Below are 13,200 nucleotides of genomic sequence, written 5' to 3' on the forward strand. Positions count from 1 at the left end.
TCTTTTAAACATTTATACCACACATAAAACCTTGTAATGGAATATCCAGGATGGAATAATAACAACTTTATGAAAAGGACAGTTTCTACTCATCATATAGCTGAGAAGCTGAGTTGCAAATATGCACAGAAAAAAGACTGTCAAACGAGTAAGCTTTTGGCAAAAAATAGCCTTCATCAGAATTAGACAACTTAGCACAAACACAAACACAAACACACACACACACACACACACACACACACACACACACACACGACACGCAACTCATTCACACATGACCGCAGTCTCTGCCTGTCGAGGCCAGCAACCTCGGCGGCCAGAGACTGTGAGTATTACAGTATCGAAGTCTTCTTTCATGGTTTCAGCAGTTGTCCATGACACTAGACCAAATGGCAAGGCAGAGTTAAAATTGATCTGGAACGTATGAGAAATCCGACTTTATGGTCTGAAAAATATGTTGACATAGACAATGCAATGCAATATGTCCAATAATGGAAAATCACTACACTATAGAAAAGAGAAAAAAAATTGTGAAACTAACCAAATGATGACATGTACACAAACCAACATAATCAAAACAGTATCCACAAAAGGAAACCAAAAAATGTATCTCTTTGTCAGCCAACAACAATCAAAGTTCACAATCAAATAAAAGAAAAAAAATGGTGATATTAAAGAAAATTAAATAAATATCAGTGACTTAATATTCCCGTGAGTAGCATCAGAAAGGAACAGCCTTGTTTTTTCAGAAATAAAGAGTTCTGGCATTAAGATGGTGTAGCCTTGTATAGGAGCTTGATGCTAAATGTGCATCTCTGTGGTCTTGTGATATGGCTTGCTGGTTGCTGAAAACTATTATAAAACTAATTGCAGTCATTTTAAATTCCCGTTTCTGTTCTTGCTGCCTTCCTTGACTGACTGATATCAAAGGTACATGTATTTATTCATCAATAAAAGTGTAAATGTAATCAAAATATATTTGCTATCTTCAGTCTCATTACATTTCTTCACTCCTTCAATTATTTATCATGCCAAAGAAAGGATTTAAATGCCAAGGAACAGCAATTGCTAGAGACAATAAATGCTCACATTAATCACAGTAAAGAAACAAACCTGCATATTTGTAATTTATTTCTGAGATTACATTTTGCAACAACTTTCAAATAAATTATTTTCCGTTTTTGCGGCATGCCACTGGACAATTTTTTTGCCTGCTAAATACATATGCACTCTATAAACCTCTATCTTGGGCACCATGATCAACCATATCCTCACACATAATTATTTATTCTTTGAAAACATCACCTACGAACAAACCCATGGTAAGGTACATCAATAGGTATCTGCATGACACTACACTGTGGTAACCTATTCAAGGGTCAGCTAGAGGATCCTTTGTAACCACTCACAATCCCAAGTCCCTCACTTGGCTCATATTCACTGACATCTTTTCATGATTTGGACTGAGGATGAGGACAGCCTATCTGCATTCCTCCAGAACCTCAATGCCTTCTCCCATTCAATTTACATGGTCCTCAGCCCCAAGAGCCAAATTCCTTAATAAGATCTTCACCTCAAGGATGGCTACATCAATACCTCCAGCCACATAAGACCTATTAGGCATCAACGATACTTCCACTTTGACATCTGCCTCCCATTCCATACCAAGAAGACCCTTCTACTTCTACATTTACATCTATACTCTGCAAGCCATGCTGCAGTGTGTGGCAGAGGGTACCTTGTGTACCACTGTCACTACCCCACTTTCCTGTTCCAGCACAAATAGCTCATGGGTAGAATGATTGCCAGTAAGCCTTTACATGCGATTCAGCTTTTTTTGGAGATATATGCAGAAGGAAGCAATATATTTGTTGACTCTTCTAGGAACATATGTTCTTAGAAATTTAACAACAAATCACACCATGATGCACAATGCCTCTCTTGCAGCATCTGCCACTGTGTTTGGTTGGTCATCTCTGTGACACTTTTGTGCTTACTAAATGAACTTATAATAAAACGTGCTCTGTATGCATCCTCCCAAGTATTTCATGAAAGTCCCTGCTTCCACCGATTGTTCTGCTGCTGTGTATAATCATACAATAAAGGGTCTTCCTATCTATGTATTAGCAATACACTATATTTATTTATGCTGAGGGCCAACAGTCGTTTCCTGCACCTACCATCAATCCTCTGCAGGTCTTCCTGCATTTTGCTACAATTTTCTACCAATGTGACTTCTCTGTATGTGACAGCCTCAACCACAAAAGCCTTGTCTGCTAGGTCATCTATACAGTGTCTCTGTCCTAAGAGTTTTCAGGTGCATTTTCTCTGGTGTTTCGGAAGATAACTGCAGCTTTGTTTTTGCAGTGTGCGGCTGGAGTGAGCCCAGACAAATCCTGCTCATCACACCTTTCATGTGACCCCCCCAGTGTCAGTGGAAAGCACCAGTTTGTTTCCTGTTCCAAACACAATGATTCTGAAAGTGCAATTTTACATCCCCATTACACACAGCTGTCCCTATTTAATCTAGTGTGGTATTTGTTTTAATGACATGCATTAACAGGAACAGTAAAACACAAAGAATAACCAGTGCTCCAGAAGCAATACCTTGGCTCGTGCTGATTGCTACTGCCTTGCAGAAACACTGCTCAGTCACTGCTGGAGTACTGATTATTCTTCATGTTTTACTGTTCCCATTAACACATGTCGAAAAATGAATATTGCTCTAGACTAATTTTGGACTGCTCTACTGAATGGGTAGATAAAATTCTGATTTAAAAGTAATTTTGTTTCTCACAGGAAACAGACTTTCTGTCAAAGCTGTACATCATATGAAAGGCATGATAACAAGATTTGTTTGGGTTGTATCCATCTACACATTGCAAAAATGAAATTGTAAGTATCTGCCAAAACACCAGAGAAAAAAATGCATCTGACCAGTAGGCTGACCAGTCAGGTTGTGAAATGGCAGCTTAAGGAGAACTTCCCCCACCCCTCTTGTCACTCAGTACAACCCTGGACTGGGGCACATGAATTAATTCCTGTCACAGTTGACTATCTCTCACTGTGACATGAAATAAGAAATATCCTCCCCAACCCATACACAGAAATATTCTACTGCACCTATAACTAATGCAATATTCTTGCCAACCTCTAATGCACCACTACCCCCCAATTGCTTACCTCATGCTGCATATCCCTGCAGTAGACTTGGCTGCAAGACCTTTCCCGTACCTCCTCCCACCACCGCCTACTCAAGTTCTGTCACAGGCATCTTTTAGCCCATAAAAGGCAGAGCCACCTGTGAAAGCAGCCCTGTTCTATCTCCACCACATTCCTCTATGCGCCCTCAGGCAGAACTACTATCTTTCCCACTCTAGCAATGCTATCCCTCTTTTGGTATCACATATTGATACCACTCCAAGGGCAACAAAGTTGGCAATGAAATGACATTTCCGTCAGATGGCAACAACAGCAGTGCGGGATCCAGTGAACTCAATGGAGCATGCTTGTTCAGCAACACCTCCAGTGGCTCCGTACCACAAGCACCGTCTAGCGCCACAATATAGGACCGATAGTGGCTGTTGGACAGTCCACTCGTCCTTCAAGCACCCACACTATCTGACGCTATGCAGACGCTGCCTAATTGTGGTTCCACTGCCATCATTCGTGCCTTAGTTCAGATAGCCTCTTCCTTGTTGATCTTGAGAACTGGACTCTATTTCTTGCTGTATTATTTGTAATGAGTCTTTGTACACTTGGAGAAATAAAAGTTAAGTAAATCCTCTGTTTAATGAGCTAACTTCTTTGCTAATCATTTCTGCTCCTGTTCAGCTTCCATATGGCGACAGTTGACACACCACTCTGTAGTCCACCTCTCCTTAACGTTATGTACGAAGTCATACACAACACCTTCCTTTTCCCATCCCATGCCTCTTCCATATCCCCACTACACTATAGCCAGACTGATGCTTACTTCAGACGTGGTTGGTAGTCACACTTCACTGCTTGGATTGATATTTAAACATGAAGATTTGGCTATTGAGGGCACAAGCAATTTATTTTGATGAATTCCAAAGCGCAGGGCTTGGCAAATGTTACTCGTGTTCCAAAAGGCTCGAGATTTCCCAATATGATGAAGCACTTGATACAGTATTGACATGCTCAACCAATCATGTGACTTTAATTCACATGGCACTAGTGTAAGATATTATGTGAGAAACTAAGAACTGCACACTACAACAGTCTATTGCTCAGATTAAAATTTGACAATTTTGTGAAATGCAGGAGGAAACAGTATTAAATGCTACCAACTTACAAACTTTTTTTGTATTTGAACAGGTTTGGAACAAACGTTCTTATACTTGTATGGATACCATATAAAAACATTAATGCTCTTTATAAGTAAAGATAACATTCAAAAACAGACATGCTGTTCTTCACAAAACACTAGTTGATTCAGAATCCAGATCTACCTCTTATTTTATTATGAGACACTGTAATGATTTGCCAATTGGACTGCACATGAGAATTTTTTTCTTTTTTCACAGTTTGAAAAACAAGGTAAAAAAGTTACCAGCTTTAGAACATGATGATGACATTTAGTTGAAACAAGAAGGAAAATTAATCCAGAATGAAAAGTTTAACAAGGGAAATAAATCATATTAAATTGATAGTAACTGTTGCTGCAAGAACAAATTACAGTGGCAAGATTTATCATGGAGATAGTATGAACGGACATCACTAGAGCGTGAGATGAGTGAAAGTTCAAGACTGGGACTGAATTGTACTTTCAATCTTATTTATGTATTAGTTGGTGATGTTACATATGAGCTGTGCCTTAGAAGATATTGTTGTCTGTGTTTCACTACTGCTTAAGCACAGCATTATGGAAGGTTTGCAGAGGGAGCAGTGACACCAGCTTGGCTGACAGCTAGGATGATTATGTGGAGGGAAGTGATAAGCAAGCAATAAATTTCGTTGCGTTGTCAACCATGGCAATTTGTACCATGTACTTTGGCTTTTCATGACCATGTACAAAGTTTAAACAGCAGTTTGATTGAATCCATTTGTAATCGGAATCGAAATTATTTTAATATTGGTCAAATACTCAACTTTAATATTCATTTCTGCAGGAGACGGTAAAAGTCGAGATACAGGCAAGTGGTGTATATACGTTCTCTTGCTGCAATGTTGTCAACGTTATCCATAACATATGACGGGAATGAGAGGGGGTGTGTCAGTGGTTCTACATAGCCAATAAGAGAGCAGCGGGTAGGCAATATGTTTGGAAGCAAGAGACATTGTAACATTCTCATGGCAGCACAGAAGCAAAATCTAAAATGTATTAGGGGAAAAAAAAAACCAGCTGTGTTCTCAGAACTCTCTGTAACAGCAACCTCAGAAATAACACCATATTAGAAAGATACAGCCAACTATTTGTGACAACAATGATATAAATTTCATAGTTGTGCTATTAGGATAATAATGATGATCATGATGATGACTGAAAACAGCAACACCACAGACTAAACGGCCAGTAAGAAAAAAAGGTAGGAAAAAAAAGTCTGAAAATTTATGTGAATCATTTCTTTTCATTTTTTTATTTCTCCTAGTACTATCAAAATGTAGTCAATCAATAAATAAATAAATGACATACGTTTAGAATAGGTATAATGTTAACCTTTTGGCAGTTACTTTTATGTCAATAAAACAGTTTGAAATTTTGATTAACCAGAATATGTTAAAAATAAATTTTTCTCAAACAGCCTCTTAAAAAAAGGAGGGGGCGGGGGGGTTGTCTTATATTCAAAGTCATCAGTGCATGAGTAAATATGCTAATAGAGAGGTATAAAAAGGGGGGCTTCATGACAACACAAATAAAACAAAATACACTGTAATACGAGGAACAAATAAGGATTTGATACTGGAAAATGGTATGGAAACATTACCCGTACTGTATAAGTATCTGGGAGTAAAAATCATGTGATGGTGAAGAAGGTAAGGAAATTAATACAAAAACAAATACTGTAAAATTCATTATTCACCATTAAATGGTAGCCAATGGTGGGCTAGTTTGTGTGATCAACAGATTAGAAAAGAAGCAAAAGAAAAATCTTCAAAATAATTATTAGAAGCATTAATACAACTGGCTCAGAATTATGGCGACATAAGTCCTAATAAATGGAAAGATTTTTGGTAACTGAGATGGTATGCTGGGATATTAGATGGGAAAGAGTCACAAGTGAAATCAACAGGAAGAAAATGGATGTCACAAGTTCGATTATTGATTCTGTGTGTGTGTGTGGGGGGGGGGGGGGGGGGGTGAGGTGAAGGGAGAGGGGAGTGGGGGAGGAGAGGCAGAGGGAGGGAGAGAGAGAGAAGAGGAGAGGCGAGGGGCATGGACATACGAAAAGGATGTCATAGGGAGACTGCTGAGGAAAGAGAACCACCTGAAGGAATAAACGAGGGAGACCACTGGCCACATGGATACAAGGAATTCATATATTTATTAGAAGTAGTACTGTACAACATTTATGGGCAGATAGTCACAAACAGTGAATTAAAATTAAATTTGATGTATAAACTTGGGTTAGAGGAAAACTTAAATAGTTTGTAAAATTAATAATAATAAAAACTACCCGTGGAAAAATCATCTCCTAGACTCTTTTCATAGCATTGTCACCGTCAGTTTTATTCCACTGCCACTGTGTCTCTTACTTTCTATCACAATGCCATTTTCTCCTTCACTCTTTCTATACTATAACCACTGTTTACTATCTTCTAGTATTTATTACTTTTCCGTCTCTTTCCCACTGCAACCATCTCCTCTCTCAGAGTAAAAATACATGAATATGTTTGCAAGCCAAAATTTTTGTGAAAATTTTTAAAGGTTCTGAGGAAGATAGAATGAAGCAGCTGGTACACCAATTTTCAGTCAGAGTCTTTTAAAGAGCAATACATTCATCTTCTTTGTGCTCTGTTGGACGGTTTCTCCACTGGTTCCCTTCTTTTCCCTGCTCAGTAAGGCTGCCGCTCATATGAAAAGAACTTCATGGATCAGTAAAATTTTGATAGTTTTGCTTATGTGAAAACATCGCAAAACTAATTTTACACCTCAGATCAGACTTTATGTACACAAAAAGTTTGGATGTGCTTCAGTATTACAACATGGAGTTCCAAGAACCCTTTTGATGATAACGGGGACGCTTTAAACCATATCTCTAAATGCTAATTTATAAACTACTTTTTATTCTCACACCGGATTTCTCATGCACAATTCGTGTGTACAAATGGGGTAATTTTGAATCTCTGTAGCTTGGAAATGGATAAGTATATATAAAAAAAATTCACTATTGCTTGAGATACGGATCTTAGGAATATATCATAAGAATTAAAGCCTTTTGCTGTAAAAAGACCCACATGCATCCACAAAAGATAGTGTGATGTGTGGTGGAACAGCGACGATGTGGTATACTATGACCTGCTCCCCAGGTGTAACCATCACCACTGACACTTATTGCCAACAACTGTGACATCTTAAAGATGCCATCCAAAAATGACAACCAGGAATGTCTGCCCACATTTGCCTAGTTTGACAAAAACACTATACAGGAGTGGGTTTGAGAAGTCATTCCACACCCACCTTATTCACCTGACCTCATGCCCTCAGATTTCCACCTTTTCTGCTCTCTATCGAGCAACCTTCACACAGCTTCCTTTCCGGATGAAAATGTGATCCAAACACGGCTCAACAATTTTTTTGGCTCAAAACCATGTGATTTCTCCAGTTGTGGAATCGAAAAGTTACCTCAGCGTAGGCAGACTATTCCAAAAAGTGAAGGAAAATATATTATTGATGTCTAACATCTGTTATGTGTATCTGTTGTGTTTACTAAACCTTTGGAAAAATATTATAAATTTGTGCTCCAACTGAATAAAATCAGACCAGTATTACTATATGACACAAAATTATGGAGAACAGATAAGTATATATTGAGAAATAAAATCCCACAGAAGATGTTTGGCCCAATTTGTGAAGGAGGTGAATGGCAAAGAGGAAAGATTAAGGAGCTCAGGAAGATATGTAATGAATCAGATGTTGTTGTGCAAACCAAGACCAGCAGACTGAGATTGGCTGATGACTTCTATATAAAAAACAGAGTAAGGGTCAAAATTGAGGTAAGTGACAGAGAAGAAACCCAAACAATGAAGAACTTTAGGCATACTGAATAGGATGGAGAGAGCAGGTGGCCAAGGATCTCCAGACACGTGGACCAAGGGAATAAGATGCCAAGGACAGAAGACTGTGGAGCAGGGGCATCTGCAGGTTTTCATGTCAGTGGGAGGTAAAACGTACAGAAATTCTGATGAAGTGATCTGCTCATCATTTTCTCATATTGGTTTCTACAGTGCACTTCTAGTATGTGGCCAGTGTTATAAAGTTAAACAAGCTAACAGTATAATAATTATAATAGGAACGGTTTTTACATGCTCAGATTTTACTTTTTTCACCATTTACATTATTTTCTTTTGGTACATTCATAGTCCCTGTTCCCTCAATTATATTCCTGCCATTAAAAAGTTGATATGGATAATATTTTCCATACTTTTCGCTTCTGAGACACTGCCACAAGTTTGAACATCTATTTTCAAACTGATTTACATGGAAACTACATCATGTAGGGTAATACACGACACAAAACCTTATAGTTTGTTTCAGAATTTAAATCATTTTGGGTTTTATGAGAAATGTAGGTAGCATTTTAGGGGCAATTTTAAAATATTTAGTCACCTGACTGTACTCTAAATTGCAATAAATAATCAAAAACAGCTTTACAGAGATGATGATCTCAAATGTGTTGCCTATATGCAGCAGTGATTATGAAATTAATTACATGAAGACTGTTGAGCAATAATTACTCAGTGACTACTAACCATTGTTAGATTGCATAGGTTGCCCATAGTTCCAGTGATAACAACTTTATACTGGTAATAACAACTGGTAATGACAACTTCATGCTTCTACCACCAAGAAGTGATCAGCAGCCACACAATAGAAATGACCACCCCTTCAGCAAGTAAAAAGAAATATAACATAATATGCTACTTTAAATTGGCAGCTGACAGTTGTTAGCCATGAATTGAATTTTGAAGGAGTAAGCTCTTGTTGAGTATGTTTTGTTGTGCAACTGTTTTGTTACAGCAATAGCCATTTGAGACACATGAAGATGTGTGCACCTAGTGATGTGGGAATGGGAAGGGTGACTTTTTCGTTTCCCAAGAAAACAACATTTTTTAGATGGAACTCTACCATGGGTTCCCTTCTTAATAGGACCATGTACACATGTGGCAGTTTCATCAGTCAGCTGAACGACAGCTTTGTTTCATATTTTTATAGTATATTAGTAATGCCCGGGGTTTGTTGACATGTAATTTTTCTTTTCTTATTCACTATGTATTGTTTACAAGTACTAAAATCCCAAATATTCTGGCTGTAGACATGTAAATGTAATTTTCGCATTTTTTATCATGTAAGTATTGTACTGTATTTAATTTTTCTATAATAATGTTTTTTTTAGATTTTACTTTATTATTTTTAGATGTTTGTGATTAATATCCATTTATGACAACAGTTCAGTCTTTTAATATTGGCAAGAACGAACAATGCACTTGCCTCTCGGAAAAATGCAACATTGTTGGCCAAGAACATATTTATAAATACTGAAAATAAATGTATGGTTAGTCAGCTTATTGTCATTGATATGTCTTTGTTGATAGCTTGTAACAGGTATGGATATTGAAACAAAAGTATCAATACTGTACCAAACGTAATGTCCATTTGTGAAATATTGATATTCATGTGTTCATTTTTTAGATTTGTTTTTGAAACTAAAGGAAAATATCGAACTGCTTGCGCCGGTTATCTGAGCAGATGTAGAACCATTTTTTAATTACAAGGACATGCTGTCTGACAACATATACTCTCTCACCTTCAGGAACCTGCATATTGACTGTCATACACTGCAATGGCTCTAAGATAATTATACAACATTTTCAAAGTACAAGATTTCATAAAGAAACTTAATGTGGTTTTAAGTTACCCCTTCTACAATTTAAGTTCCAACCTCCTATGAAGTTTTTCATTAATGCAGCTCATTTTATAACTCACTTTACAAATGTTTTATACCAGTCTAAGACATTTTATCAATATTTTCAGGTCATTTAACCACAAATTTCCATGTATTTTACATCATAAAAATCTGGGCCCTGCAGTTACAGGTCCTTTTCCATATTCATATATTAAATGAATTCTCACTAAGGTCAGCTGTTGCACCCTCCCCCCTTCTTCCAATGGACACTGATACTACTTGACAAGGTCAAAAACCAAATGCGGTTTGTGGGGCCAGGGGAGTAGCAGTAATAACACTAATTTTAGTACCACTGTCTCAGATCAACAACAACCTTCTAGTATGTGCTACAAAACTGCACTTACCTGGCCACAATACACCAGACATCTCCAGCTAGAAGAGCCCGCCAGAAATCATGCTTAAAGATGTTTTCAAAGAGTAAAGTCTCCACAGAAGCAAATTCACTCACTGGTGTTGTAACAATTACAGCTGCAATGTGTATGAGGATTGTTTCATAAACATCCAACAACTTTGGTAACTCTCCATTTGGTACGGTGGCAGGTATGCGGATAGCAGAGGACAGCACTGAGTGACCTGTTTCACAAAGTAGATTGTATGTTCTTACAAAGACAACATCATTATAAACAAAAGTACTGTTTTAAAACACATATAAGAAATTTTTTTTATCAGATATAAAAATGGTAAAGCATGAAAAGGTAGCATCATAAACAATTACTTTTCAAATTAAATACACTTTCTAGACTCCATTATTCAGCACTACTAGGACCTATAACTATAATCTACTGAAACATTGAACCATAAGCAGTAGACATTGTTGAGTTTTTGGAACTACAAACATGTTGTTGTTGTTGTTGTTGTCTTCAGTTTTGTAGCAGCTCTACATGCTACTCTTTCCTGTGCAAGCCTGTTCGTCCCCAAATAACTACTGCAACCTACGTCCTTCTCAGTCTGCTTACTGTATTCATCTCTTGGTCTCCCTCTAAGAATTTTACTCCCCACACTTCCCTCCAGTATTAATTTGGTAATACTTTACTGTCTTAGAATGCACCCTATCAACAGATTCATTCTTTCAGTCAAGTTGTGCTACAAATTTCTTGTCTCCCCACTTTGTTCAGTACCTCCACATTAGTTATGTTATTGACTCATCTAATCTTCAACATTCTCCAGAAGCACCTCAGTTTGAAAGCTTCTATTCTCTTTTTGTCTAAACTGTTTATCACCCATGTTTCGCTTCCATACAAAATACTTTCAGAAAAAGACTTCCTAACACTTAAATCTATATTCGATGTTAGCAAATGTCACTTTTTTTCAGAAACACTTTTCTTGCCATTGCCAGTTCACATTTTACATTTTACATCTCCTCTACTTTGACCACTGTCAGTTATTTTGCTGCCCAAAAAGCAAAACTCATCTACTACTTTAAGTATCTTGATTGCTAATTTAATTCCTTTAGCATCATCTGATTTAATTCGATTACATTTTGTTATCCTTGTTTTGATTTTGTTGATGTTCATTTACATATTCCTTTCAAGACACTGTCCAATCTGTTCAACTGCTCTTCTGTGTCCTTTGCTATCTCTGACAGAATTACCTCATAATCAGCATACCTCAAAGTTTTTATTTCTTCTCACTGAACTTTAATTCCTACTCCAAAGCTTTATTTGATTTCCTTTATAGTTTGTCCAAGGTACACACTGAATAATATCGGGGATAGGCTACACCATCATCTAACTCCTTTCTCAACCACTTATTCCCTTTCATGCCACTCAACTCTTATAGCTCCCATTTGGTTTCTGTACAAATTGTAAATAACCTTTCACCCACTGTATTTTACCCAGGCTACCTTCAGAATTTGAAAGAGAGTATTCCAGTCAACATTTTAGAATGTTTTATCTAAGTCTACAAATGCTATAAATGTAAGTTTGTCTTTCTTTAGCTTGTCTTCTAAGATAAGCCGTAGGGTCAGCATTGCTTGTATGTTCCTACATTTCCCTGGAATCCAAATTGGTCTTTCTCAAGCAAATGCTCTTGAATTAACGAAGTTTCTTATGCCAATATTAAGTGTGGAATCCAGGAATATACTAAAGCTCTCAAAGGGACTGCAAGATTACACTAAGTGCACACAGAAGCACTTACTCTGTCATTCTTTCTGCAGTCCATTTGTGAATGGAACAGAGAGCCGAAATATATGATACTACAGGAAATACCCTCTGCCATGCACTTCACAGCGGTCTGCAAAGTCCAGATGTATGTTTTGGTTCAGCTAATTTGCAGTATGCAACGTTACAAGCTGTAAGCAATTTAAAACTCAGAAATGGTTTATTCTGCACATTACTAGTCACTAATAGGCTATGGGAACATTATTAGGGGAAGTCTTGCTTATAGAGAGAATTTTTCCAGAAATATATATATATATATATATATAGGGAAACATTCCACGTGGGAAAAATATATCTAAAAACAAAGATGATGTAACTTACCAAACAAAAGGGTTGGTATGTTGATAGAGACACTAACAAACACAAACACACACACAAAATTCAAGCTTTCACAACCCACGGTTGCTTCATCAGGAAAGAGGGAAGGAGGTGCACACTCCTTACCCTCTCCCTTAAAACCCACATCCTTTCGTCTTTCCCTCTCCTTCCCTATTTCCTGATGAAGCAACCATGAGTTGCAAAAGCTTGAATTTTGTGTGTATGTTTGTGCTTGTTAGTGTCTCTATCAACATACCAACGCTTTCGTTTGGTAAGTTACATCTCACACACACACACACACACACACACACACACACACACACACACACACACACACACATTCTACTGTCAGTGATTTAAAACTGAAGAAATTACTTTGTTTTGCAAATTGCAACTCATTAATGAGCTAGAGATTTCTTAAAAATTTTGCTTACAGGGATACAATTTTCGGAACACAATGGACATTACCTGGTATTAGTCTTAAAGCATTTGGCAGACATCAGTTCTTCTTAGTGTTTCACTATACACACAGTGCTTAATGTTCTTTAATATGTTAACCTCATCCACCACTG

At 37.3% G+C, this 13,200-nt stretch overlaps 1 protein-coding gene across 1 annotated transcript in view; it reads right to left on the reverse strand.

Moving 5' to 3' along the window:
* Nucleotides 1-13,200, reverse strand: part of LOC126267459 (uncharacterized protein C1orf112 homolog) — a 127,059-nt gene that overhangs the window by 35,794 nt on the left and 78,065 nt on the right. Inside the window, exon 10 of the mRNA XM_049972729.1 lies at nt 10,496-10,724. Within this exon, the coding sequence (XP_049828686.1) occupies nt 10,496-10,724 (229 nt within the window). The remainder of the gene's footprint in view (nt 1-10,495; nt 10,725-13,200) is intronic.

Source organism: Schistocerca gregaria, chromosome 4, assembly GCF_023897955.1.
Source record: "Schistocerca gregaria isolate iqSchGreg1 chromosome 4, iqSchGreg1.2, whole genome shotgun sequence".
NCBI classification, from domain to species: Eukaryota; Metazoa; Arthropoda; class Insecta; order Orthoptera; family Acrididae; genus Schistocerca; species Schistocerca gregaria.